The 27,749-nt window shown below is 54.4% G+C and overlaps 1 protein-coding gene across 2 annotated transcripts; it reads right to left on the bottom strand.

The window, feature by feature from the left end:
- SLC2A1 (solute carrier family 2 member 1) lies at positions 1 to 27,737 on the bottom strand. Of its 2 annotated transcripts, XM_074376670.1 has the most exons (10): positions 27,503 to 27,737; positions 16,132 to 16,227; positions 5,091 to 5,251; positions 4,718 to 4,958; positions 4,105 to 4,267; positions 3,830 to 4,017; positions 3,468 to 3,572; positions 2,840 to 2,941; positions 1,490 to 1,693; positions 1 to 1,091 (listed from the first exon to the last, which is right to left on the bottom strand). In XM_074376670.1, exons 1-10 carry the CDS (start codon positions 27,518 to 27,520, stop codon positions 891 to 893), a joined length of 1,479 nt encoding a protein of 492 aa, XP_074232771.1. In that variant the 5' UTR covers positions 27,521 to 27,737; the 3' UTR covers positions 1 to 890. The 2 variants fall into 2 exon arrangements, with proteins under 2 accessions (XP_074232771.1, XP_074232772.1); XM_074376671.1 differs by lacking the exon at positions 5,091 to 5,251.
- Positions 27,738 to 27,749: the final 12 nt, after the last annotated feature.

The following is a 27,749-nucleotide window of genomic DNA, read 5'->3' as shown; positions in this document are numbered from 1 at the left end:
TTTCTAAAAACCAGCCATTTATATCTGCTTAGGTAAGTTACAGAGGGAGTATGGTGGTGTATTTACAAGTTGGTTTGTCCAGATATACTATAACTTAGTGTCTGTATTTAATATTGACAACCAAAAAATATATATAAATATCTTCCATCTATACACAGCAGGGCAGGAGTGTCCATGTCTTCGTGAATAGTGAGTTCTCAGCCTCCCACGGCTCTCTCATGGCGATCGTCTGTCCCTCAGTGTGAAGGAGACTAGAACCTGGCAGCCCAGTCTGGCCCTTCCCCTCTCCTCCCTGCACTCCAGTGCTCCCAACTGGTTTCAGGCAAGGGAAGATTAATTTGAGCAGTTGGGTAGGAAGAGATGGGAATGGCCGAATCCTAATGGAGCCCGGCGCCCTAGGTGGGGAGACCCAGGCCCACAGAAGGGAGTGGTCACAGCCACCTCTTGGGATAGAAGACTCATAGTTCGCAGTTCGATTAGTGTGTGTCCTTGGTCATAGGTCCAGCCCTACAGATTAGCTTGGCGAAGAAGGCAAGTGTCTAGGCAGGGCTTGGTCCCCCCCCTCAGGCACTGAGCCATTCAGGGTGAAGCCTGGGATGTGGGTAAAGGAGACTCTGGCTGATAAAAAAATAATAACAAAATCAGTAATAAAAAAAAATTATAAAACCTGTTGCTTGTCTGAATAGATCTGAGCAACAGTCTTGCTTTTGTTAAAATCCTGGAGCCATGAAAGTCCTGAATGTTCTTTTGGACTTCATTACTGGCTGAAGGAGGGAGCCTCAGGTCCAGCTCCGCTAAGATCTGTCACTTTGGAAGTCTCATCCAGCTGCCTATGCTCCGAGAGATCCTGGGGTTGCTGGGAGCAGGCTAGGCTGGTGGTGTGGGGCACCTCACACTTGGGAATCAGCCCCCAGGGGGTGAAACAGCTCCTCAGGTGTCTTGTCACTTTGGCTCGCTCCCCCCTGCCGGAAGCCAGAAGCAATCTCATCAAAGGTCCGGCCTTTTGTCTCAGGAACTTTGAAGTAGGTGAAGATGAAGAAGAGAACCAGGAGCACGGTGAAGATGATGAAGACATAGGGACCACACAGTTGCTGAAAGACACACGGAAACACTCGGTTGGAGACTGACCCTCATCCTGGCTGTAGGACCTTGGATAAATCACTTTACCTCAGGGCCATTGATCTGAAAAAGGGAACACCCACTTACAACCCAGCTGGGTGAGTACTGGGAAGGTTAAATGAGACTCTGCCTGCACGTGGCATGTAATAGGAGCAGGTTCCCACGGCAGAGCAGAACAGGCGACAATTCAAAGCTAGGAAAGAACCCTGGAGTTGAGGTCAGGGTGCTTAACTGTATGACCTGAGCTTCAGTTTCCTCCCCAGCATGATTCCAGTGACAACGGCAGGAAGTGAATTTTGCACAGCACTCTGGGCGAGGCCCTGCACACAGGAGAGAAACGCTGAGTACGGGGGACTCTGGGGATTCTTACCTCCACATACTGGAAGCACATGCCCACAATGAAATTTGAGGTCCAGTTGGAGAAGCCAGCGACGGCAATGGCAGCTGGGCGGGGGCCCTGGCTGAAGAGTTCAGCCACAATGAACCATGGGATGGGGCCAGGGCCTACTTCAAAAAAGGCCACAAAGCCAAAGATGGCCACGATGCTCAGGTAGGACATCCAGGGCAGCTGTTCCTGTGAGGACAAGAGAGAGAAGGAAAGTTAGACTGAGCTGTGACAGATCCTCTGAGGAAATGAACTGCAGAGGCAGCCCAGGGCAGGGCTAAGAGCTCTGGACTGGAAGGCAAGAGGCCTGGGGCTGATCCTGGATTTGCCATGTGACTTAGGTACCCTGGGCTGGGTTTTGGTTGCATTATCTGAACAAAACATGGTGGCTGTGAGCTTGGGCCCACCCCCTGGGAACGGTCGTGTTGTATGCACGTGGGAGGTGCTAAGAAGAGGTCCCTGGGCTGGGGCAGGGAGTGGGGGGTGGTGGTTAGAAGACTTGTAAGGTGCCCAGCTCAGGGCCGGCACAGAGCAGGCTATAGGCATGTGGTTCTATATATAATCATTCTCGAGGAGGCTACAGTAGAAAAGTTATATGGGCTTTGTTCCAGATCCCAGATTGCTGCTTATCGCCTACAGCATGCCAGATCTCTCTGCCATCACGGCACTTTCTAAGCCTTGGTTCAGCTGCGAAATGAGTGTACTGGTGCATTCCTTGCCCAGACGTTGGACCAGTGAGTGTTTGTATGTGAAGTGCCTGGGACAGGGTTATCACAGAGGTTACATTCACAGGCTCGGGGCCAGGAGACCTGAGGTTGATTCCTGGCTTCGCCCTTTATCTGTGGCATTACTAACGTCGCTGGGACTAGGTCTTCTCACGTGAGATACGTGGGAGACTGACTGAGCCACACCTGCGAGTCCTGAGGACTTAGTGACATAAAGCGTGTTTCCGCCCCTCTGTGGGGAGGAGGGCATTATTTTCTAGGGCTGTTCTAAAGATGAATTAAGCCTGAGGGGAAGACTGAAAAATTTAGTATTGGGCAAAGCAACTCCTGGGGAGAGGGCCCTTGCATTCTGGGGCTGGAGGTGCTGTGGTGAGAAAACACCAAGCAGGTAGGAGCCAGCTCAAGACAGGAAATGAGTGGGATGGAAAGAGGCAGCTTAAGGAGACAGAAGGTCAGGCCCGGGGGTGGTGGGGTGGGCAGAACCAGGGAGAGAGCAGCCCCCACCTGGCCTCCAGGTGCTGCTGAGACAGGCACTGTGGGATCTGAGGCCCGAGGCCCATGTGAGCTTCCTCCCACCCTGCCACCTTGCCCCCAGGGCGCAGCAACTCACCAGCAGTGCCAGCGCGATGGTCATAAGCACCGCACAGCCGGCCATGCCAGCCAGGCCTATGAGGTGCAGGGTCCGCCGGCCAGCTCGTTCCACCACAAACAGCTGTGGGCAGAGAGAGTGTCAGTGCCACCCCCACCTGGTGCCCCTCGGAACACACTCCTTCTTCCAGGAGGGTGGCCCCAAGTGTGGGGAAGGCCACATGGCACTGAAGACACACAAGGGAAGACGAGACCGCCTCCTGCCTGGGGCTCGGCTTGGGGACTACATAGGAACAAGGGGGAACATGCTGACCCTAGGGCCTGACCGCAGTACAGGGGTGAGGGCTGCCTGGAGAGCCAGACAGCTAAACATTCTGGCTGTGGCCTTGGGCCAGCCATTGCACTTCTCTGAGCATAAATGTCATCAGCTGTTTGATATGAGTAATGAACTTGACAAGTTGCTGAAGATGAAACGAGATAGCACTTATGGAACACATGATGCACGCCTGGCTCGCAGTAAAGGCTGTTCTTCAGTCATTAGGCCATGTGGCCATGAGGTCCTGAAGCAACCCCCCCCCAACCCCGAGCTCCCCTAAGGCCGGGAGCTAGACCCAGGCTGTAACAGGCAGTGGGTAATGATGCAGACTCACCGACACGACAGTGAAGGCTGTGTTGACAATGCCAGAACCGATGGTGGCATACACAGGCTGCTGGACCCCCGCCTTCTCGAAGATGCTTGTGGAGTAATAGAAAACCTAGGGGACACAGAAGTCATGGGGGCTCAGCTGGGTGCTGTGGCCCTTCCCCGCCTCTGTCCTGGCAGGTGTAGGATGCACAGTGAATGGAAACGAAGGGGACACTGTACCGCCCCCTACCGGGTTTTGGTTCTAAACGGGAGCTGCTCCTCTGGCAGGGGCTCGTTCGTTGTTTAAGTGTGGGATCTGTTCACAGCACGCACTTGACTGCAGGGTTTGGCGGGGGGCACAGGAAAGGGTGGGTGAGGGGCACTCACAGCGTTGATGCCGGACAGCTGCTGGGACAGCTGCAGCACCACGGCAATGAGGATGGGCTGGCGGTAGGCGGGCGAGCGGAACAGCTCCAGGATGGTGACCTTCTTCTCCCGCATCATCTGCCGGCTCTCCTCCTTCATCTCCTGCAGGTCGCGGGTCACGTCCGCGGTCCCGCGCAGCTTCTTCAGCACTGAGGGGGCCGGAGGGAAGGTGGGGTAGTCTCAGAGCGGGAAGGCAGCAGGGGCCGGGGGGCGGGGAGGGGCGGAGCCCGCCGTACCGCTCTTGGCCCGGTTCTCCTCGTTGCGGTTGATGAGCAGGAAGCGGGGGCTCTCGGGGCAGAAGGGGAGCAGGACACACTGCAGCAGGGCTGGGATGAAGATGACGCTCAGCAGCAGGGGCCACAGCTCCTCATTGCCCATGATGGAGTCCAGGCCGAACACCTAGGGAGGCCAGGCGGAGCACCACCTGAGCCTGGGGCCCACTCCCAGCCCACTCTGCCCAGGGACTTTCGCCTGCTTTGTTTCAGCTGCTGCTTCAGAGAAAAGGCTCCTGTTCTGAGCCGGCCACTAATGTGAGGCTGAACTTCTCTAAACCTGTTTCCTCGTGTGACAAGGGGGAAGTAGGAACTGCCTTAGGGCATGAGGGCGAGGACAGACGGCTGGGCCACTGGCATGGGGGCTGCTACTCTGCCAAAGGACGATTTAGGGATGGGGCAGGGAAAGCCTTTGGAGAGAGGGGGATGCATATATCTGTACCTAGAGTATGTCCTAGGAGGCTGTCCTCTGCAGGGCTGGAAGGCCGGGTGAGAGGTAGAATCTGGACGCACACCCGAGATGCACTGAAGCTATGGTTGGGGGCTGTGCTGGGAGAGCAGGACCGTCCTGGCTTACCTGGGCAATGAGGATGCCGACGACGATGCCCAGCTGGTGCAGGGTGCCCAGGGCCCCTCGAAGGGCTGTGGGGGACACCTCCCCCACGTACATGGGCACAAAGCCGGTGGTCAGGCCACAGTACACACCGATGATAAAGCGACCCAGGATCAGCATCTCAAAGGACTTGCCCAGTTTTGAGAAGCCCATGAGCACCGCGGACACGAAGGCCAGCAGGTTCATCATCAGCATGGAATTCCGCCTGGGTAGGGGATGGGCATCACAGGTCAGACAGGTCAGACCCAGGGGCTGAGTCATGAGTACATACCCTAAAACAGCCAGGGAAGGACCCCACCACCACCTCCCACTCCTGCCCAGGACCCCTTCTGCTCACCGGCCAAATCGGTTCACAAAAAGGCCCACAGAGAAGGAGCCAATCATGCCCCCCACGGAGAAGATGGCCACAGAGAGGGACCAGAGCGTGGTCAGCGTGGAGGGCGAGATGCGCTCCCCATAGCGGTGGATCCACGTCTGGTTGTAGAACTCCTCAATCACCTGCAGGCGGAGAAGCAGCCTGGTGGGCGAGGCCAGGACCTGGCCGTCCTTTTCCCTTGCTCCCCGCTCAGAGAGGGCCATGGGATGCCAGAGGGAGCACGGTGCCAGGCCCGGCCCCAGACTTACTGGGTGTTCTTGAGCCAGGTCACTCCCCTTTTGTGGGCCTCAGTTTCCCCCAGTGAGAAACACGGGTCTGGGCACTACCTCCAAGGGAGAGCAGCACCAGCTTCCATACCTCCCCCAGGCCTGGTTTCCAGTGCCCTGTGGTTTCATGTGCTCAAGGCGACTTGGTGGGGATGGTGGCAAGTGACTGCTGGTGGAACGTCAGGCACAGCAGAGAAAGGCTCAGAGAGAAAATGCTCCTTCCTACGTGCCCCCTTTTTCCTGAGGTGCCTAAGGCCCCAGCTCCTGCCACGTGGGTGCTCTCCCCACCTCCATGCTGGGGAGGAAATCCAGCTGGACAGGAGGCCTGGGAGGAAGGGAAGGGCAGGCTCACTGACTTTGCACTTAGGGCCTGGTGTGAGCAACTTGCACACAAGATGGGCTCGCGAGACCCACGCCGCTGCTTTCCATCCGGCAGGCCAGCTCCTTGTGGCTGGCCTGATGGGACCCATGACCTCGTCCCCTCTCCCAGGTGCCCAGCTGGGAGGTACGAGGAAAGCTACAGACAAGGAAGCAGTTCCAGGAACTGGAGACACCTGTCCCAAAACAGGCCTGCCTGCTTGCCCTGCCCCCACCAAGGGGAGGGCCTGGCCAGCCCAGGAATGTGGCAGGCGGAGAGCACTGGTTCTGTCCGAACACGCTCACCCTCCTCTCAGGCAATGCAGATACACGCCCAGTGCCATGGGACCGGCCAGACCCAGCCAGCCACATGCATAGCTGGGAACTGGCCCAACATACCCAGAAACAGCTTCCTGTGTACACACACCATTAAACACACATACTCATGCTCACATAATCTGAATATTCCAGGCTTCAGCCAGTCAGAAACCTGCATGCCCCTCCTCCCCTCACCACCTGCAGCTCAAACTCAATTCCATGTGATCCCAACCCATCGGCACCCCTCCCCACTGTGAGTTCATGGGCACATGGCAGTATGCGGTCTCTCATACAGTGCAGTCTCCTTCGGTACTGCTCTCCACCTGCCACCCCTCCCAACCCCAGGCGCCTACCAGAAAAGGAGGCTGTGGGTAAAGGGTGAATGGAACCAAGGCCCACAGTCCCAGGAATGCCCACTGAGATGCTGGTCCATGGTTGCAGTGGGTCCTTGGCCTCTAACCATCCTCTTCCTGCCCTGCTGCCATGTGTCCTAGGTCTGGAGACACCTGATAGAGATGGAGCTCCAGGGAGTTGGGATAGATTGATATGGTAGGGTGGGGGGAGTTGGTGAGAGGCAGCCATAGTGATCTACTTGTCTGTCCCAGGGAAACCGGACAGTGCAGGGGTTGGGAACCTGGATGCAGCCCTGTTCAGATCCCAGCTCTACCACTTATCTCCAGTGAGACGGAGGACAAATGATTTCATCTCAAATGACTACGTTAGCAATGCCTACGTCACACTGCTGCAGGGAATTAATGAAACTTACTTGCAGTGCTTGCTTGGTCCCTGGCACCACCACTGGGCAGAGACCCACCATGTTCTGGAACTGACCAAAGCATCTAACAGAGCCTTCATCCCACAATCCAAAATTAAGGCTCCTGCCAGGTATCAGTTTCACCTCCTCCCCTCCCACCGTCCCTCCCATTGTCCTACCACCCTTTCCCCACCTGCCATGGTTACTCCTCCCTCCCGGAGGGCTCACCCTGCCTTACCACACTGAGACTTTTTAAGATGCAGCTCAAAGGGTCCCAGGAGTCTGCCCTTCCTAAGGTCGGGGATCCCAGTGGATTCACACCAGGGCCTGTCCCAGAGCTGGTGCAGGGACACCTAGTGAGTGGATGGAGCAGTCATTGGAGAAAGGGCCCTAGGCTCCTGGAAGCCCTCACTTCTGCTGGTGGCAGAGAAGGCAGATTTCAACAAAACAAATACAAAGTGCTTGTGTTCCTCAAGGGACAAAACCAACCCCAGAGGAGGATGGTTCGGAACAGTAATGCTCCGCTTATCAGGCTCTGCAGAGAGCAAGCTGTTCTGGATAAGGGAACTGCCCAGATAAATGACCCTCACCCCTCAGTGGGCCCATCATTTGGGTGGAAATCTTTCTCCCTCCTGGCCCTCTCACGTGCTACCCTGAGCAACCAGACCTACAGGCAGGGCTCCAGGACACTGATGTCCTTGGGGCTCTCTGCAGGAACAAGGAGAGGTGTTGACCCCAGACAGTGTTTAATTTTTGCATCCTGTAGTTCTCAGGGTCTCCCCCTGCCCCCTGTGGTTCAGATGCCTCTATGACATCGTTTTAAAATCTGCCAAGAAGTCAGCTAATGGAACTTGTTTGAATTGTGTGCGAAAAAAGAGTTAACAAGTGCATGCTTCTGACCTAAATGAGTTTAACGGTGTGAGGCTGAGATCTTTAACCCTCTCACTGGGGTCTGGCTGGAGATGTTGAGGACCATGTATAAGTGAGGTGTTACCGGAGCCTTTCCAGTGGAGTCTCCTGCATGTGGTAACGAGTCAGAGGGCCAAACCCTGTCCAGAGCTGGCTCTTCTACACCCCTTGCAGCACAGAGCACTTTATGGGGTTGCGGGAGGGTGAGCAAGAGCAGCTAGACTCCACCTTGGCCCCGGGCTCAACCTCTCCACCTCCAGCAGCACTTCCTGGCCAAGCTGAGGCTGCGCAGGAGTTTCCTGCCACTTGAGATTTCTGGGAAGAAGCTAAGTGTGGCTTTCCTTTCCTGCTGCTGGTGGGGGAGCTCTCTGTCCTCTCCCACTGGGGGTCCATGCCCCATGTGGGGGTGCAAAGTTGGCCCTTGGCCCAGTAAAAGCAGAGGGTCTGGGAGAATCAGAAGAACCCTACATGGGGAGAAGTTCTGGGTCACCTCTTCCACCCAGTGGCTGCCTTTAACATCATCCCAGCAGTGGCTGGGTGCCCCTTAGTCCTCCCTTAACAGGATCCCGCAGACCGAGTCTCCATAGCGAGGTTCCTGGCAGCATCCTGAGCCCCTGCTCACGTGTGAGGCGAGGCATCTCGCATGCCTCTTCTGAATGCTTGCACCTCATGCTCTCGTCACAAACCTGGGAGATGCCCTTGATCCTGCCACCGCTCCCCATCCAGTCACTCTCCAGGGCCTGTCCACTCTCCCTCCAAATTTGTCCTCTCTGCTCATGCGTGCAGCGCCTGCCCCAGGTCTCACCTGGGTCCTGCTCCCGACTCCTCCCATCCCCTGAAGCCAGATTCCGCTTCCCACAATTACCCCTCAACTTGGCAGTCGAGCCCTGCACGTCAAGTGGACCAGGCTCAGCTGCCCGTTTGTCTCTGCTCCCTTTCCATTCCCAACCCCTCCACCTGCCGAGGCTCTGTGTGAGTGCTTGCCTGCTGGGGACAAAGGGAGGGCCCTGGTCAGCCTCGGGATCAGGCTGTCAGGAGTTGAACGGCTATAAGAGCTCTCTGTCCAATCAGCCCCTCATTGAACCAGGGGGCAGAGGCCCCCTCGGCGACACTGTAGGGGCCAGCAGGGAGAAGCAGGAGGACATCTCTGGGAAGCTGCGATCCCGTAGACTGAACAGTTTCCAGTAAAAAGCTATGCCTCATTCCAGCAGTTCTTGGGGTTGGGGGCAGGCGGGTTGTATCATGTCTGACACGCCCCTCCCATCCGTGCCCGGGCCACTGTGCATGAAGGACATGTCTGCCGGTCTAGAGTGGAAGTTCTGACTTCCTCTGGGTTGACACAGTGTCTGTAGTGAGGCTCTGGGCATAGCCCACTGCCTGGCACATGGAATAAGCTGTTCCTTGTGTCACTGTTGTTCTCTCAAGGAGAGAAGCTGCCTCCTTCAGAGGAGCATTAGGGTCAGAGTTTGCCATTTTTAAATTGCCGAAAAACAAAGTATTACCCTAAGAAATTCATAATACAATAAAGAACCCGCAGGAACAAGGGGCTTGCCTCGGGGGCAGAGCTCTATCTTCAGGTCTTGCTGGCTGCCCTGGACAGAGGGACCCAGGAGGTCTGCAGATCCCCAGGCACAGACCTCAGCTCAGGGGAAAGAAGAGCTTTCTAGGCTTCAGAAGATGAAATTATCCATGTTACAGATAGTGAGTCCCCCATCAGCAGGGAGCATTCAAGTCAAAGTCTGGAGCAGGGATTGGTATAAACATTTTATGTAAAAGGCCAGATACAAAATATTAAGGTCTGCTGACCACATCTGCCCTCTGTTGCTTATTTTTCTTTTTTCCCCCCACAACTTTTTAAAAATGTGAAAAACCATTCTTAGCTCATAAGCCATACAAAAACAGGCTGCTGGCTGGATTTGGTCCCCTTGCCAACCCATGATCTAGAATTCAAGACTACTGCCAAGAGAAAGGGTTTATGTTTTGGAACTTCTGGCTGGTCTCACCATCCTTCCCTGGAGACATTGCTCTACTCCAGAAGGCCTGGCCTTCTAGATCATCCTGAGAAGGACACAGAGCCCTCTCTCAACCCTCTCTTCTCTGTCCTAGATGTATTGTGGGGATGAAGGAGTTAAACAGCCACCCAAGCTTTGAGCACCAGTCAGGACGACAAAAGGGCCAGCTTGTCTCTCATACTGGCTTTGACCACTATCCCCTGTTCCCCACCTACCCCTCCCCGAGCTGGGGCTGGCTGTGCTCCTCAGCCCAGACCTTCTGCCTCCATGGCAATTCTTAGTCACACCCCAGCGTCAGCTGGGAGGAGTTCAGAGCCAGATGCTACAGGTGGGGCTGGACAGATAGCTCCTGGGCCCTGCAGGGCTCTCCTCGGGGCTTGGGGAAGAGGCCCAGGCAGCCAGATGGAGCTAAAGCTGGGGCCCAACCCCCCAGCAGAGGACTGGACCACCCAGGCTGCTTCTCTGGAAGAGCCCTGATACGGCTTCTCCCCAAACCCAGGCCAGACCTTCGCTCTGGCCCTTCACTGGTCTCCAGCCTCCTCAGTCTCCCCTGCTCAATACCTTTCTTGGCTCCCAACCGCCCTCATTGAAGTGGCTCCTCCCATCCACACACGGGGATGCCCCCCTGCTCCCTGGGCACCCCACGCCTCTGCACCTTCACTTTGCTGCGTCTTTGCCTTCTGCCAGGTGAGCTACTGGTCACCTTCCAGAGAATGCACAATCACTGCTCTGGAGAGCCTTCCTGATAGCCACCCTCCTTTACTGCAACAGTTCTCAAACAGGGGCAGTTTGGCCCCCAAGAGGGCATCTGGCTATTTCTGGAGACATTTTTCGTTGTCACACTGGTGGGACAGAGGCTACGGATGCTGCTAAACAATGCATGGGACAGCCCCCGTAATACCAAAGAGCTATCTGGCCCCAAACGTCCACCATGTTGACAAAAACCCCTGCTGTATGGGCCAGGTACCTTCTCCCTCCCTGTCTCTGTTCATCCATGTTTCCATCACAGCCTCTAGACTAAATTCCAACGTGGGGATGGTTTGATTGATCTGTGTCGCTGGGCCCCAGCACAGGGCTGGAGGCAGAAAGCGTTGTCATTGATTGATAAACAAGCTATGAATCTGAGGGGTTTAAGAGATGATGGAGCTGTGACAGGGTGTCATGGTGTAAGAGGTTGTGCAACTGTGTGTGGGAAACTGAGATGTCTGTGCGTGACTGAGCTTGACTCAGCTTGAAGTCACAGCAGGAGGGAGCAGCTGGGTAGAAGTTGTTGGCGTGTGAAAGGGTATTTCAGTGCCTGTAAGTGTAACTGCCCTTCCGTCTCCAGTGATCAAGGACACAGACTAGAGCCAGACTCCCTGGATTTATATCCCAGCTCTGCCACTTACTACCTGTGTGTCCTTGGTTTAATTGCTTAACATCTCTGTGCCCCAGTTTCTTATAAAATGGCGATAACAGTGCCTACCTAACAGGTTATTATAAGGAACAACTGAATGACTATTTCTAATGCATATGGAATGATGCCTGGCACGTAGTAGGTGAGAGTCTGTGTGAGCAGAGATGGGTGAAGGGTCCCAGAACTCTTTGGATCTAGGCAGAGGTAAGGAGGGGCTGCGTGGAGCCTGGGCTGGGAAACAGTCTTGCCTCCAGTACTTTCGCTCATCAAGCAGGTCATTCTGGGCAGAGCCCGCCTGGTCTCCAGACCAAGTTCCTCCCTTGGCAAACAAGGAACGTTGGGCCAACGGACCGTCAGGCCCCTTCCAGCCCAAACAGTCCGGTTTCTTAGGCGGCCTCGTTCTCAGACTTGCCTGACACTGTCCTTCGGCCAGGAACTCATGGCTCCTAAATGGCCTTTTAGTCATCTCTGTTGGCAGCTAAGCCATTTGGGGAGGGGAGAGGCGGCTCTCTCCACCCAGAATGGGGGTCAGGGTGCCCTTGCTCATCTATTTGCTCTCTCTGTGGCTGGGCTCCCCTCCTCCCCCGGAGAGACAGGAAGCCTGGCAGAGATGTCGTCATCCGGTGTGAGGCCTGGCATCCACCTGTGGCTCAGCCTTTCACTGTCCAGGTGGCCTCACCCAGCCTGGGTTCCTCTTTATGAGGGGGAAGATAACTTCCGCTCTACCCACCTTGCCGGGCTGCTGTAAGGAGATAATTTATGGGGCGGTGCTTTGTAAACATTTAAGATAATGTTATGATTAACTAACCACTTCCAGGAGGAAGCCCTTTCGGGCCTGTTTTATGGAGGAGACGTAGCTTCTGCTAATTAACAGCAGTACTGGCATCCTTACCACTAGTGGGGCAAGGTTTCCTCGGAGAGCGGGCCAACCCAGCCAGCCCAGTCCAGTTTCCCAAGAGAAGTGCTTTTAAACAGACAAGGGCTGTTGGCCTGGTTGGTGCGGCCATCAGTGGAACACTTCATGCCATCGCATCTCTGCACAAGCCGTTCCCATTGCCTGGGATACCTGCCCTCCTTCCCCCTGGGGCCGACTTGCCCTCCAAGGTCAAAGCACAGCTGCCAACTCCTTCTTGAAGCCCTTCCTGTCTCTCCCATCAGCCCCACCCCAGAAATAGTCATTCCTTTCTCTTTGCTCCCGTTGCACCTAGAAACCCTCCATTCATAACTCTCTGGCTTTTCCCAAGGGGTCTCCAGGGTCCTCTCCCACCACCGTCCACACACTGAGTCTTTGGAGGGCAGGGACAGGGTCCAGCTCCAACCCTGTGCCAGGCAGCTCCCTGAGCGCCCGGATGTGCCTGCTGTGTTCACAGCTCTATCCCCCCGCCTTCATCAAGGACAGTACCTGGCACAGTCCACGTTTTGTGAAGGAAAAATGCAGAACCGAATCACTGTGCCATCCCAGGACAATGGCTTTGGTGCCTCCTGAGGCCTGACAGGCGGCGCTGTGCCCGGCTTTCATCTCCTACTCTGGTGTCCTCCCACCGCCTCTCCACATGTTAAGTCTAACACCTTTGCCCCTGGTTGGAAAGCCTAGGGCCAGGCTGTGAGAAGTGTTTGTAAAGTGCAAGAGTCAACAGACAGAGAGTCTGAGTGCGCACCCCCGGAAACGCCACTCAGGCCTCCTGCTCTGGTCCTCAGGGGCCGTTTTCCCCAGTGACCTGTGGATAGGTGCCCACAAATGCTCCTACAGATGTTTACAGTTGGGCCCTCTGGGCTGCCCAATAGCCTTCCAGACACTTCTGGACACCATGGCCCGCCACCCCGCACATCTCCCACTGCAGGTCTCACCTTTCTCCTGTTTCTGATTAGATGGAGGCCCCAAGAATTGGAGGAGGTCACTCTGGGTTTGTCCATGTCTGCAACCTCAGAGTCTCTTAGTCTCTTTCGGCCAAATGCAAAACCTTTGTTTCTGCTCCACCACCACCTGCCTCCTGGAGGCCCACTCCCCTTCCTTGTCTTCACCCTCCCCTCCTCTGCTGATTCCTTACAACATGTTTAAAAGTGAAGCCTTTGCATTAAAAAAAAAAATTCTAGCCAGGCAACCCTCTGGCTACCACTGCTCTTTTCCCCCCTCTCCAAGTCCTTTGGAAGGGCTGACTCTACTCTCTCCCATCTCCCTTCTCCCTCCTCCATGCACTGCAGGGAGGTTTATACCCACACCCTCACGGCTCCACTTGTTCAGCCTTTGCAGGGTCCCCATCGGGTCTTTCGGATTTGGTGATACTGGGCTGACCTATCCGGGTCAGCTTCCAGGAACCTGGCAGCATCCCTTCACTCCTTCATATCCAAGTGCCTATTCCTATTCCACTCTAGGTGCCAAGGTCACGGCCATGAGCCCTCGCCTAGGGGCTCTTCCGTTCTTCCTCTGTCTTGTAAGGTTCTCGTCTCCTGGCTTAGAGGTGCCAGTTCTCCTCCTCCTTCCTAGGATCTTTCTCCATCAAGGCGGAAGCTTTCTCCATCAAAGGGGACTTGACCCTTACTTACTTCTCTTTTTATCCACAGTGTCTCTGGGAGATCTTCCTCTACTGCTATTTGGATACCGGGGACCAACCTGTCAGTTTCCTCCCACTGATCACCCTCCCAAGAAACAGACCCTGTGTCCAAGTGTTCCCTGTCTGTGTCCACTGTGTCACACCAAACCTCAGTTCCTGCGTATCCCACGGCACCCAAAGAACTAAACCAGCCCTAGCCAGTTTTAAACCCCACTCTCTCATCTTCACCCTGAACTGATGATCAGATCCTGTCCATTTTTCCTACTCACTGTTTGTTTTTCTACCCCTATTACAACAGCAGCCTTCTCACTATTTCCTTGTCTCTAGTCTTGCATTCTTAGACCCACCCCACCGCACCAGACGCCTGAATCATTTCCCTAAAATGCAAATCTGATCCTATCTGTCCTCTTCAATGGGGCTCTATTGTCCTCATTCTGAAGTCCATGCTCCCCAGCTCAGCCTACGTGTCGGTGACCACGTGCCCATTCTTGCTGTGCTACGCCCTGCCAGTGGCTGGATAGTCTGTAGATGAAGATATCCACCACAAGGGCCCTTCGTGGTCAGTGTCTGGCTTACCTTGTTGGCCTCCCATCCTTCTCTCCCCTCCCATTCACCCTAGTGACACACTAGGCTTTCTCTCCTCTGGTCATTTTATTCCCAACTTTGTGGGCCCCTGCTTATCACAACCCTGTTTTGTTTCTGGAAAGCACCTCTATCCTGTTCTCAGAGTCCTAGCTCTGTCACTAGGTGTAACTCACCACGTGATCACAGTCACGTGATTACAGTCACGTGATTACCCCTGACTAAGTGTGATCACTTAATCCATTATTTCTCATCGTTGACTGCAGCACATTACAATCAGTTGAGGAGCTTTAAAAATTTGATGCCCAGACAGCATCCCAGACCAATGAGGTCAGACTCTGTGAGTGTCAGGGGGCCCCAATGTGCAGTCAAGTGAGAACTTAACTTCCTTCTAAGACTGTGCAGACTTTGCATCTGTGAGGATTCCCAGAGGGAGCCAGCTCCAAGGCACACACCTCAGCAAGAGCAGCTCAGAGCACTTAGCAAAAGCAGGGCTTGGGGCTGTTCCAAGCATGGGCCCACAGTCACCATTTCTGATGCGCTCGGAAAAGCCCGGTCACCTCCGCTGCAGCTGAGCATGACTCAGCAGGCCCGGCCTTCCTGGTGACCTGCTCCCCAGCATCGGGCGTGGCACCCACAGCCACCCTCCGCCTATTTGGAGGAGGCCCAGCTATGACTCCCAGGACGCCGCCCAGCTCCCCTAGAGAGGCCCCTGATCCTTGGGAGCCAGCCACACTCACTTTTCTGGCCTTACCCGTCTGGACCACGAATGTGGCCTTGACAGGACTGTCCACTCTCATTTTGTCCTGCCCTGGGAAGGTATGGACTTTTGAACTGACAAGGTGGTTGGTCAGGGAGACAGCATGAGGTCGTGGAAACAACAGTTTGATTTCTGACTCCACCATCCACTGCTATGTGACCCTGTGCCCACAGGTCATTTCATCCACCCGGGGCCTCGGTTTTCAGGTCTATAAAAGGGAAATCACCACCTGACCTCATGAACATACACAACAGGCCTGGTATAGAGGAGGGACGCGTTACAGTTCCCTCCAACCCCGCCACCCGCGCCTCTTCTCTTTTCCCTTAAGCAGTGGGCTGGGCTGAAGGCGCTCGTTGGGGTCCCTCCCAGTCCTGACATTCAGGTGAACAAGTGAAGGCAGATCTGGGCTGCATTGTGGGGCAAAGGGAATAAGCACAGACCTGCACCCCCCGTGGCTCCCTAGGGCAAGACGCCATTTTTGCTTTGCCTGGCACAGGGCCTCCGGGAAGACAGGCAGTTTCAGCCTAGAACAGGCTCCTTATAGGGGAGTGTGGATGGGTGAGCATGGGCTCAGGGACCACCTGGTGACAAGGGCGCCAAGGCAGACTAGTGTTGCAGGCTGGCTCCATACCTGACCAGCTGGTGATGCTGGGCAGGTTCCTCCTTTCTGGCCACTGCCCCGCCTCCCCTGCAGGGTGGGAGCGGGGATGGCTGCTGCCTGCCTGCCTTAGAGCACGGCCCGAGCAGCAGGTGAGACCAGCACCACGGAAGCGCTCTGCATACCGCAGGGACGTGGCCCCCCTACACCAAGCATGGCTCCGACTTTTATCAAAGTCTGTGTTGGGTGGCAGGTTGGTCGAGATGACCTATGAAGACCCTGTGATTGTGGGGGCTCCTAGAATTCTGCAGCCCCAAGATTCCCAGGCCAGAGCCAAGAGTCTCTAACCCATTCAGGGCCAGAATATAGGCTGGTGAGGCAGACGGTGAGTTGAGGTAAATGACCCCAACACCCAAGGGCAGGGTGAGTGTGTAGGGGATGCGTGGTGTGCAGCAGAGCCAGCTGGTATCGTGAAGCTGAGGAAGGCACAGCACTCACCTTCTGGGGGGCATTGATGACGCCAGTGTTGTAGCCAAACTGCAGGGAACCAAGCACTGCCCCTCCCACGGCCAGCATGAGGCGGCCCGTCAGCTTCTGCAGAGAAAAAAAAAAGCACACTGTTTCAGGCATGTCAGGCCCAGGTTACTAGAGGGCAGGCAGGGGCTGGGCTGGCGGGTTCCCTTGTTCAGATATCTTGCCTGACTCCTGGCACCATACCAGCCCTTCTCCCAAGAAACTTGGCTACTTCCTGACCTCAGGTGCCCAAACCAGCCCTGCTAAAGTCTAGACATAGGGCTGGCCAGTCTCACTTGTGGGGAGAGGGGACTAAGGGTCTTCTCTCTCATTTTGTTGCCAGGTCTTGGCTCGAGAGAAACAGGCCTTGGCATTCTCTGGGGTCTCATTCCCCTGAAGCCATGCCTGGGGTTCAGGTGGCTCTGGACTCTGACTGGAAGGCCCAGGAGCCAATGCAAAGGGTCGGGGGCACATTACATAGGAGGAGCAGCATAGAGCAGGGCGTGTCCTGGATTTGGAGCCGAAGATGCTGGCTTCAAATTCTAGCCCCTCTTCCTCCTTGCTCTGTAAATTCCAGCAGGTAAATCACCCTTCCTCACTCCTCCCAGACCGCAGTTTGCTTATCTGCAAAATGGGACTGGTCCAACTTATCAGCATCGAAGATATGGGCCTGCCCCCCACCCCTCTTCAATTCACAAGGTGGGAAACTGAGGCAGAGACAAATTCCAGCTCACTTGGGGGTCTGCAGAGAGCTGGGCTGAAGCTTGGGGCAGCCAGCCCCAGACCACGAGCTTCCCAGGGTTGTTTAGACACAGGTGACATACAGCCAGGAATGTGCTTTGGAAAAGTATGTGACACAAGGCGAGGAAGACTGCTGGGCCAAGGTGTTTCCAAGGGACAAAGGGCTGGGGGAGAAAAGGGCGGTGGGTTTCCGTCTCCTGGAAGCCAAGGGCAGGAAGGCAGCAGGCAGGGAGGAGGCCAGCAGGCAGCAGGGCCCAGGTGAGCAAGGTGCCTAGCTAGAGAAAGGGAGAGGACTCTTTTTTTCTTTTAAACTGACACTAGGCGTAAGTGTGATATTAGGCAGGTCCTTAACAGACTGAGGGAACGGAGCAGGGTAGGTGGGGGTTGTCAAAGAAATGACAGGCATGCACTACTGGGTGCCCCACCCAGGGCTGGGCACTGGAGGGGCAGGCTGGAGGCACAGACCCCGAGCCCAGCCACCTGTGGAGGGGAGAGTCTCAGCTTGGCCATGGCCTTGCAATGGGCCTCACTCAGGTTTCCCCCAGAAGAAGCAGCCTTGACGACAAGATCCTCACGGATAGAGCCAGGCTTAGCTGTTTATCAGACTCATTCTTTGTGTGGTCTTCTCATTCTAGAAGCCGTAAGGACAACGAATGCAAAAGCCAAGGTTCTCACGCCAGAGGCTGAGAAAGAGGAAGGAGGTTTTGGCCGGCATGAGTTCAGAGCCCATTTCTTGTCAGGGGAGTGCTGGGTCCTCCCTTCCCATGGCCCCTTCCTGGCCGGACTCAACATGCATCCTAGAGGCTGGGGCTTTCCTCCTGGTGGGCTGCACTCCCTTAAATCCTGTCCTTCACAGCCCACCTCCAAAAACGCCCCCTGCCCAGCGCACCCCAGCCCCCTCCAGGGCCTCCCTTCTCTCAACTCCCTGGGAGCCGTCAGATCCAGGTGCTGTCAGTTCTGAGTGGGTGCTGAGCACCTGACAGAGCTCCTCTGGTGGGCCCTGGCCAAGCCCAACTCCCAGGGTGACCAGTGGGATTAAGTAAGAGGATATCACAAGGACAGAAGGGCCCGATAGAGGCTGTGCCCCACACATCAGGGTTTTCTGCCTGGTGAGTCACATGTGTCAACTCTAGGTTGTCCACTGAGGTTGGCCATCGACTGATATTAACTGTATGCAAGATACGTATTTTCCTAGTACACGCTAGAATAAACATAAAACTAGCAAAGCAAACCTATGATTGATAAAATGTGGCATAGCTATATACTGGAATACTTGGGAAAAAAAAGCTCTTTAGTATTGATCTGGCACAGTCCCCAAGTCCCCAAGCTATATTAAGTAAAAAGCAAAGCTTCAGAACAGTGTATTTATAAGCTACCTTTTGTGTGGAAAAAACAAAAGGCTGGGGGTCAAGGGTGAGTGCAGTGGGAGAGGAAAAAATGTCTACTTAAAAGAAGGCACAGAAAAGGGTAGTAGTGTACTTTGGGGGATCTGAGTGGCAGAGACAGGGTAGAAGGGAGAATTTTCATTTTATACCCTTTTGTATTTTTTTGAATTTTGAACCATGTGAACACATCACTCATTCAAAAGAAAATTTTTCATAAGCCCCGTGGTTTTTTGTTACTTAGAACAAAGCAATCTGAATAAAAATATAAGTGAAAAATGATACAGATGATAGGACATCTGGTAAAAGGATCATGCCAGTAGCACAGGCATGAATGACACTGTTGCAGGGACTCGAGGTGGGAGGTGGTTAGTACTATTACTACGGTCCTGTCTGGCTCTGATATGCCAGGGGTCTCTGGGCCTCTGAAGTCACCCTTGGGGCCCCGCTGAATGGCCATGTCTCTGGGAGTAGGGGTTGCTGGGAGCCAAGGACAAAACCCTCTGCTGGACTTTGCCAAGTGGCAGGTCAAGGTCAAACTCAGCTTTAGAAACCCTACCCACCCACGTCCACCCAGGCAGGCTGCTGCATCAGGACCAACTAAAATGCTCAGTGACCTGTGCTGCAGGCCCTGGTCCTGGCATCAAGGAACAGGCATCAGGTCCATTGGGAAGCGGAGCCTAGTGTGGCCTGAGCTTCAACCAGGGCACTGTGAGAGCCCTGCAGGGACAGACTTGTAATTTTGCTTGAGGACAATCAAAGGTGGATTCCCAGGAGGTGACACTGGAGTTGGGCTGTGAGGGACATGCAGGGAGTCTGCCAAGTGGGGAAGCGGTGGCAAGACTGCATTCCAGGTAGACAGAACAGTCTGTGTTGCTTGATTAAACTGGGGGGTGATCAGTGTGCCTGGATGCTCGACGCGGGGGGAGGAGTGTGGCCCCTGCTCCCGGGCAGGCACGCAGCACTGAGTCCAGTCACATATCCACGCCTCTACCTCTGGCCCCCACCACACCCACCACATCCAGCACTCTCTCAGCTGGACTTGGGAGTCAGGAGGCCCAGGCTGGAAGGCAGTGAGCTGCTTCCCTTCACCTTGGAGTTGGGATATGTGGTGGCCCTGAATCTAGGTCTCAGTTTCTTCACATAGAGAATGGGAGTAAGAGTTCCTTCCCTAAAGGCTTGCTGTCAGGTTCCACATCAGTGTCCACCATGGAGCCGGCAGAGTTCACTTGACAAGCAGGGAGGGATGGGAAGCCACCACGTGCCCCCATTGCCCTGTGGCTGGAACTGAAACGGAGTGATGAAGTCCATTCATTCAATGTGCATTTATTTAGGTGCCAAGCTGATGGACTAGTTGGTGATGCCTTACAGAAGGGGTACAAACCCTGCAGCTCACGGCTTTCTGTTTTAGGGGTGGAGGAGCGATGTAGAGCCCAGAATCTGGGACCCCCAGCTGCCCATCACAACCCCCTGGGGATGGGGCTACTTTCTAGAACATCCCTTGCTCTTCTAGGCCTTTGCCTTTGCTGTGTCCTCTACCATCTCCAGCTTTTGCTCCAAGCAGTTGGGAATACCCATCTGCTGTTCACCCACCAGCCTGGGATATCCTTAAGAATGGGACCCAGAGTGCCCAGGGTAGGGTACAGCACTGAGCGTTTGTAAAACAAAACCCACCACCCCTGAAATGAGCTTTTTGGGTAAAACTGGCTCTGTGTGTATCTGTTCTGCCAGACTCGTGGTAGTCTTAACAGATTTTAACTTGGCCATGTATCAAACCCCTGATAAGTACTGAACATCAGCTCTGAGAGGTGGAAACAGCCTAACAGTAACTCTCCAACCCCGAACCCCAACCCACAGGGCTGTAGAGGAAAGACCTCTGACCCGAGCTCAAATCCTGACTCTCTGAGGGGTGCCCCAGGCCCCTCAGTGCTATGAATGCCAGGGCCCGGGGCCCCGCACAGAGAGGCTCTCACACCCCCATGACTACTCCAATTCTGGGGATCCTGCAGCCCACTGAGAGCTCTCCCTCTTCCAAGAAGCTACCGATGAAGTGTCGGCCTCAGGACCTCTCCTCCCAATCATGGGGATGCCGGGTGGCCTGGCCAGGTCACATAACTTGCCAGAGGACCATGCGTGGACTTTTGACCTGTGCCCACGGGCCTTTCCTTTTTTGCACACGCTCAGCCCTGGGCGCTCTGGGTCAGTATAGGCGGAGGGAGGGCAAGTGGCCACTGCTATTCAGAGGTAGGGAGCTCCCAATGGGGGGAGGGTCCCAGAGCTGTGAGGAGCCAGATGTGGCTCCCATCCCCCACCACCCCCCAACAGCTCTGCACGGCCCCCGAGGTGGAACACGGGATGCAGACCTTTGTAACTGCTTGGCCCCCAGTTCCAAGGAGGGTGAGGCAAGGGGTTTACAGGATCCATGATGGCTCCCTTTTTATTTATTTTGTATACATTTCTTTTCTAAGATTTTATCTGAACAAAATTCTGGGCATTAAAAAAGAAAGAAGCCCAAGAAATTGCAGACTTGCTGTAGCCCTCTCACACGACAGATGAGGACCCTGAAGTCAGAGGGTAGAGGCCCAGGATACTCAGCAAACAAAAGCCAGGGCCGGGACTTGAGTTCTTTGGATTCCTCGACAGGCCTGAGGCTTTACCCTTTGACCTCTTCCAGCGGCCAGGTCTTTTCAACTAGAAGCGTGATAACCCTCCAAAGCCTGACCTTCAGGTGACCTCAGGCTTTCACTCCTCTGGAAGCCGTTTCCTTCAAGCCCTCTAGTGATGTCAGGGCTCCTGTGTGGCAGAGCCTCCCCTGCACCCCACAGGGGTGGCCCCAGAGGCAGAAGGTGCTCATCAATCTTTAAAGCAGAGAGGGGAGGAGGGAGCAGCCACTTTTATCAGCACCAGCAGCACCGGCCAGACGCTAGGCTGTGTGCCAGGGGCTGCTTCCTCATCCTGATTTAACCACCACCACCAGGCTCTGGGGGAGAGATTGCTCCTACTTCATGGATGAGAAAACAGGAGCTCAGAGAGGAACAAGCGGATAACCAGGAGGCCCCAGCTTCTGTGAAGTTCAAGTTGGGGGGGGGTCTCTGAGGCCAAACCCTTCCTGCTCCTGTCCTCCCCCTGCTTCCAGGTACTAGTCCCCGAAGGAAACAAGGTATCTACCTGGTGCTTCCTTCCTATGTAGGTCAAATTCCATCCAGTCTGAGCCCGGACAGCCCAGGCCCGAGCTCAGAACCTCTCGATCACTTGGGGGGATTCTGCTGTAAGGAAAGGTTGGTTAACTATGGCCCGTGGCCAGATCCAGCCTGCCAGCTGATAATGGGCTTTACATTGTTAAGTGGCTGGGGAAAAAGAAAAAGAAGGCTAATATTTTGTGATACATGAAAATTATATTAAACTCAAATTTCAGCTACCATTAACAACATGTGATTAGAATACAGCCATGCTTGTTTGCAGATAACTATATTGTTTATAGCGGCTTTTGTGTTGCAATGGCAGACCATATGGCCACAGGGCCAACGATATTCACTTACTATTTGGCTCATTCTGGAAAAAGTTTGCCAGTCTCTGATTTAAGCCCCAGGATCCCAGAATTGCTATGTGAAAACCCAACACATGAACTGCACAGGATTTTTCAAAGTCTTCCAGGCCAAACCAAATCTTCCGAAAAGCTGTCTGTCCTAAAACGGGATGTTAAATGCAAACAACTGACAGCCTGAGTCAGGACCTGGACATTTGGAGAAGCTGACACCCTGGAGAGGTTCCCATTCACTGGTGAGGTGGGCACCAATTCAATTGAAGTTAATCTCAGCCGACAAGCTGCAGTCCCAGCTCCCATGTGTGTGACTTTGAAAAAGCCCCTTGCCCTAAGACCTCCTGTTCTCTGTAAGGCAGATTTCCTAAGAATAAGAAATTAGATTACTAAGGAAAGACAAAACCTAAAGGCATATTCCCAACACTATTCTAGTCAGTGGGGATTCAGCAATAAACGAAACCAAATCCCTGCTTCGGGGAACTTGATATTTTCAGCTGGGGGCCAGCAGAGGAGGGGGTTGGGTGGGAAGGCAGAAAATAAATACCAAAAATACATCAGGTGGCGAGTGGTATGAAAGAAAGTGATGGGGACAGTCACTTAATTCTTAATCATGGTGGGACTTCCTGTAATGGAATATCCTGCAGCTGTTGGAAAGACTGCAACACATCTGTATGTACTTGATGTGAAGAGTACCAGGGTCGTTTGTTAAAGAAGCAGGGTACTGAACAATGTATAGGATGTACATTTTGTATAAGGAGCGAGGAGATAACTTGCATAACGGCACTTGATTATATATATGTGCAGAGAGAAGCACTTCAAGCATTTACCTCTACAGGACTGTGGGTGAACAGGATGGGTGGTGCAGGGCTGCACAGAGCTGTGTAGAAACTGTGATCCAATTACATAAAATTTCATTTACAGGCACACATGTACACATGCACAAAAAGAAGTCTGTGAGGGTAAACACCAAACCACTGCAACCAGGAGAAGATGTTTACTCTTTTGCTTTGCCTGCTTCTCCGTGATTGGCTTCCTTACTTCTGTAATTTAAAAAATCCACAGCCTGACCTAGAGAGGTAGGCATTGTTTCTATTGCAGCTGAGGAAATAAGCTCCAACTAATTGTGTGTGGTGTGGCTGGCCTGAGGCCAAATGGTAGAGCTGTTTCTGGTGCAGCCCTTTCCTCCCCACTTAGATGCCAACAGTGCAGGGGTGAGCGTCTGGCTAGGCAGTTTGGGCAAACATCCCGTCCGGCAGAGGCCTTAGTAGCCAAAGTCCCTATAAGCTGGGGTCCAAGAGCTCCCTCCCCTTCCAAGGCTGCCTAGGCCCCAAGGAGGCAAAAGCCTTTAAGGTGGTAGTGCTGAGGTCCTAGAGGGGGTGAACACCGTCCTCATTCAAGGTCTGGAAGACCTGCTCAGTTACTGCAAAACCCTAATGTTTGTGCATTAGCTACAGCCTCCCTGGCCTGGAGGCCGGATGGCAGAGCCTCAGGCTCCACTCCACCCCTCCTACAGAGGCGGGTAACAATTGGAGGTTTGTTTTGGTGGTCAGGCCTGGACCTGCTGGCCTGCACACAGCCTCTCTGAGCCCGTGAGTCCAACCAGGAGCCTTCTCGGCCTCCACCATCCTGGGGATGCAGGTTAACAAACTGAGGGGCTTTGTCACCTCTCTGCCAGGAGTGAGGTGGGGGAGGGGTGAGGTTGCAGGTCCCAAGCCAATGATGCACACTTCCCCTTTGTCCCAGGCCTCCCAGCTCTGCCAGCTGGAGGAGAGATGGGATGCCTGTACCCTTGGAGCTGGAGTAGAGCTCTGGGCCCTGACACCCCATGACCAGGAGGCACAGGTAAAGCTGAGCTCCTTGAAGTCACAAGCTGATTATGGGGGATTTGGGGTTGACCCAGCTCCAGGCCAAGTAGAGGCTGGTCTTGGAATGGCTCAGCATGGGACAAGGATCATTATGGACACATTTACATTGTCTGGACACTCAGACTAGCTGTGCAAAGGGTCTTTCCATTTAAAACAGCCACCACCCTGATTTAGGGCACTAGGCCAATCTCACCACATCCACCATGGGGAGTGAGTTTCTATTTCACAGGGAAGAAAACCAAGGCCCCGAGGAAAGCCACTTCTCCAAGGTCATAGTTTCGTGAGGACGTGTTTTGTTTCCATTCACAGAAGGCCTTCAGCTGTCAAATTATATCTAATCCAACTTCTAGACTGTACCCAGAAAGAGCTTGGGAAGTCTGGGAATTCCTGCTCATTTGGGGTGAGTGAAGGGTGGCACAAAGGACAGGGGTGTAGAGGAAAAAGCATGTTTTTAAAAAGATACTGAAGAACATCTCAACTTTTTTGTGACAGCGTTATCTTGGAGAAGTCGCTTTCCTTCTCTGGCCTCAGTTTCCCCATCTGTAAACGGAGGGCTGGGCTATGCACTGGAAGGTCCCTTCCTGCTCAGGACTTTCCTTTATTCTCTTACATCACCCTAGAAAGGCTGGCAGTGTGTTTTGTGGTGAGAGGCTAATATGTGACCTTGGAAGAGCCATTTTCCACTGGACCGAGATGTCATCGTGATTCATTCACCCTCAGGGAGGAGGCAGGGCAGCCCCGTTAGTTGACCCGTCTCTGGGCAGGGCACTCTCACCCGTGTGCTACTCTAGCAACCAGCTTCCTTACAAACCCCTGCAGGAGAATTGGCGAGCAAGAATTTTAATGACTTACCTGACCGAGTGATATGGTCCCCAACATAGTGGCGCCCCCTAAAGCTCACACTGCCAGAAGGCCAGACTTCTGGACAGAGGCTCCAACCCAGGGAACAGGTCACCAGGGGCCCAGGTAGGTACAACACATCAAGGGAGTCCAAAAAAGCAAGGGATATTTATGGAGTATTGATGGGGACAGACGGACACATTTATTTCGGAATTCTTACAAACACTCTAGTGATGAAAATGACATCATTCTGCAGATGAGGCAACCGAGCTAAACTGGAATTTGAAACCACAAATGCAGGACTTCAGAAGCTTCTGCTCTCTGTGCCACTGAGGGACTGAGGACCCCTGCAGATTTCTGATTTCTCCTTTGGAGGGCAGGGTCAGCAGAGGTCCTGGGGCACAACTGGGGCACCAGGAGGGACTAGTTAGGAGTTCTTCACAAAAGGCTGTGTCAGACATCCTGGGCCAGGGCTTACCCTTGTCTGCTGCCCTGGCTGGGATGGGAGGGTCTTCAACCTGTCCCCTCCCTGCTTCCTACTCAGTTAAACTCATCACAATGCTGCAAAAGTGCATGAAAGGACACAGGGAAGTCAGGTGAGTCCGAGGAGATGAAGAGGAACATGGCAAAAAGAACTTCGGAACCAGGTACACCCGGTTTTAAGACCTTGGGCAAATGATATAACCTCTCTAGGCCTCAGTCTAACCTCTTGCACAGAAGGGGTGGGCTTGCTGATCAAATCAGAAGTCTCCAAAGGGAAGGGCTTTATTGTAGAGTGTACACAGGATGATCTGTAGAGGGTTTAGCAAAAAAAATAAGACAAATGTTTTTACTATAATTGCTATCTGTATTTGTCTTTTGAAATTTCTGTTTTATGTAGGTGTATAATCTATTACTATAACAGTGCATGTACATGAATTTATAAATACAGATAAACCACTGGAAAGGAGGTACTTCAAAATTAATGATGGGGCAGGCAATCAAAAGTTTGGAGGTTATTTAATGAAAAATCCCCACGTGCTACAGCATTTGGAACCAGCTGGCACATGGGGAGCTCTTGAAATTAGGCAAACTCTCCTCTCAGCCCAAAATTCAAGAAAGGCTATGGTGCAAAGGGACAGTGGAGACTGAAATCCCTTTCTGATTGGCCTGGGTTCAAAGTCAGCACAGCCACTTACTAGCTGTGTGAGTTCAGGAAAATTACTTCCCTTCTCTGAGCTCTAGGCCCATGATCCATGTGGAGGATCAGTGACATTGAAAACATTTGAGCCAAGAGCCTAGTGAACTGTAAGTGGCTGTTGATTTTCTTCTCCACTCAGAATATTCACTTATTTACTCAACAAATAAATACCCAAGTTCAATATCACCTGCTGAACAGACAGTTCTTACCCTTCAAGGGGTGAAAGTTATCCCTCTCTTACAGACAGTGAAACTGAGGGCGAGAGGTTAAATGATTTGCCGGAGTACTGCGCTAACACAGCCAAGTGTTTAAAATTTACAGTGAACCCCCTACCACTAGCTAAAATACCTTTTCGTTTTATTTTTATTTTGTTACACCCCAGCATAATGGCTCATTTATGACTGTCAGGGAATGTGTTCTAGGTCCAAGGTCTTCCTTCAGCCCCGAGGGCCAGGGCGGGGTGAAGCAAATTGTCTGAATTCAACAGGCATAAAGGAGACTTTTCTCTTTGAGGTATAGCCTGGCGTCACTATCACGCACGTCTCTGCCCAGCCAAGACACCGCTCAGTCCCACCAGACACCTCTACACCCCAGGTAAGGCTGTGCAGAGTTCAGTGCTACCTGCATTCCAGGTGTAAAAATGGGCATCCCCGTGCCTTCCCAGCCGAGGAGACGGGAAAATTCAAGAGGATAAGAGGCAGGGTTTCAAATAAAAGAGGGACTTGAAAATATTCTATAGAAGGGGGAAGATAGTAAAGAAACAACGCCCTACACACAAGGAGGGGCCCAATAAGTATTTGTTGAAAAGGAACCGTTCTGGGGAAGTCAAAGAGACCCCCCCCCACGTGACAAGCCCGTTTACAGATGAAAAAAGAGATCGTATCTAGGTAGTTGTTTTCTCCCAGAATAAGAGTCGTCATCTATTCAGAGTCCCCTGTCCCGCAGCCCCCGGGCGCGCGCTCCACCCACTTCACCCCAGCCCGGGAACCCTTCCCGGCCCCGGGCCCCCGGGATCGCGGCGGTGGCCTCCAGGGTGCTCTCTCCGCCTGGCCCTCACCAGCCCCGCCCGAGCAGGAAAACGTGCCACCTCGGAGCACATCTCCCTGGGGCTTGGCAAAAGCTCTGGGGCCTCCACTACTAGGAAAAAAGGGCCTCGGAGACGGACTTTTCGCTTCAACCCTGAAGCCAGGCACCCCGGGGTTGGAGGCCCAGCCTTAAGAAAGAGCCCTCCGCCTCGGAACCCCGGAGGGCTGGCGCCGGGACGGGAAACGCCACACACCAGGCCGCGCGCCCCGTGTGGCACCCGGGAAATGGGAGCCGGCCGAACGGGGGCGGGTCCCGCCTCCTCCGCGCGCCAGGGCCGGGGCCGGGCTGGGGGCTCGGCCGGCTCAGCCAATGGGCGCCGCGCTCGGGCCCCCTCCCCCGCACCGGGAGGTGCCGGCGCGGGGCCGCCGCCTGGGAGATCGTGAGCGACGTGCCGCGCCCGGGCCCTGAGTCCCCTGGCTCCGCCGGGCCGCGTGGACGGCTTGGGGCCCCAGGAAAGAAGCCAATGACTCAGTGCGGGCGCCAACTACACACGCGGCGCCCTCGCGCCCGCCAGATCCCGAACCTATCGGCTCCTGCGTCCCCCGCCCCCGCAGGGCGCTGCGCTCCAGGCTGGTGCCGAGCGAGGCTCGGAGAGGCGCGCTGCTCGTCCCAGGCGCACAGCGCGGCCGGGCCTCTGGGGAGGCCCAGGCCGGTAGAGCGGGGTCGGCGAGGGTCCGCGCCTTTGTTCCGGGAGGGGAACGCCCGCGGGCGCGCGACTCACCTTGCTGCTGGGCTCCATGGCCGCGCTGCGCCGGAGGCACTGGAGGCGCCGGGTGCGCGGGCGGCGAAGGGCGGGCGGGCTCCGCTCTCGGGCTCAGGCTCCTGCTCCGGTCCCGAGACTCCGACTGCAACTCAGACTCCGGTCGCTTGGCCTCCCGCTTTCTGGCGAACTAGCAACTGAGACCGGGGGCACACGATCTGAACGCTGGCTGGGTTACTCTGAGAGCACTGAGACATCCTATAGCGTT

This window comes from Camelus bactrianus, chromosome 13, assembly GCF_048773025.1.
Source record: "Camelus bactrianus isolate YW-2024 breed Bactrian camel chromosome 13, ASM4877302v1, whole genome shotgun sequence".
In the NCBI taxonomy this organism is placed as follows: domain Eukaryota; kingdom Metazoa; phylum Chordata; class Mammalia; order Artiodactyla; family Camelidae; genus Camelus; species Camelus bactrianus.
Note: the sequence above shows the minus strand (reverse complement) of the source record. Positions and strands in the feature narration are given on the sequence as shown.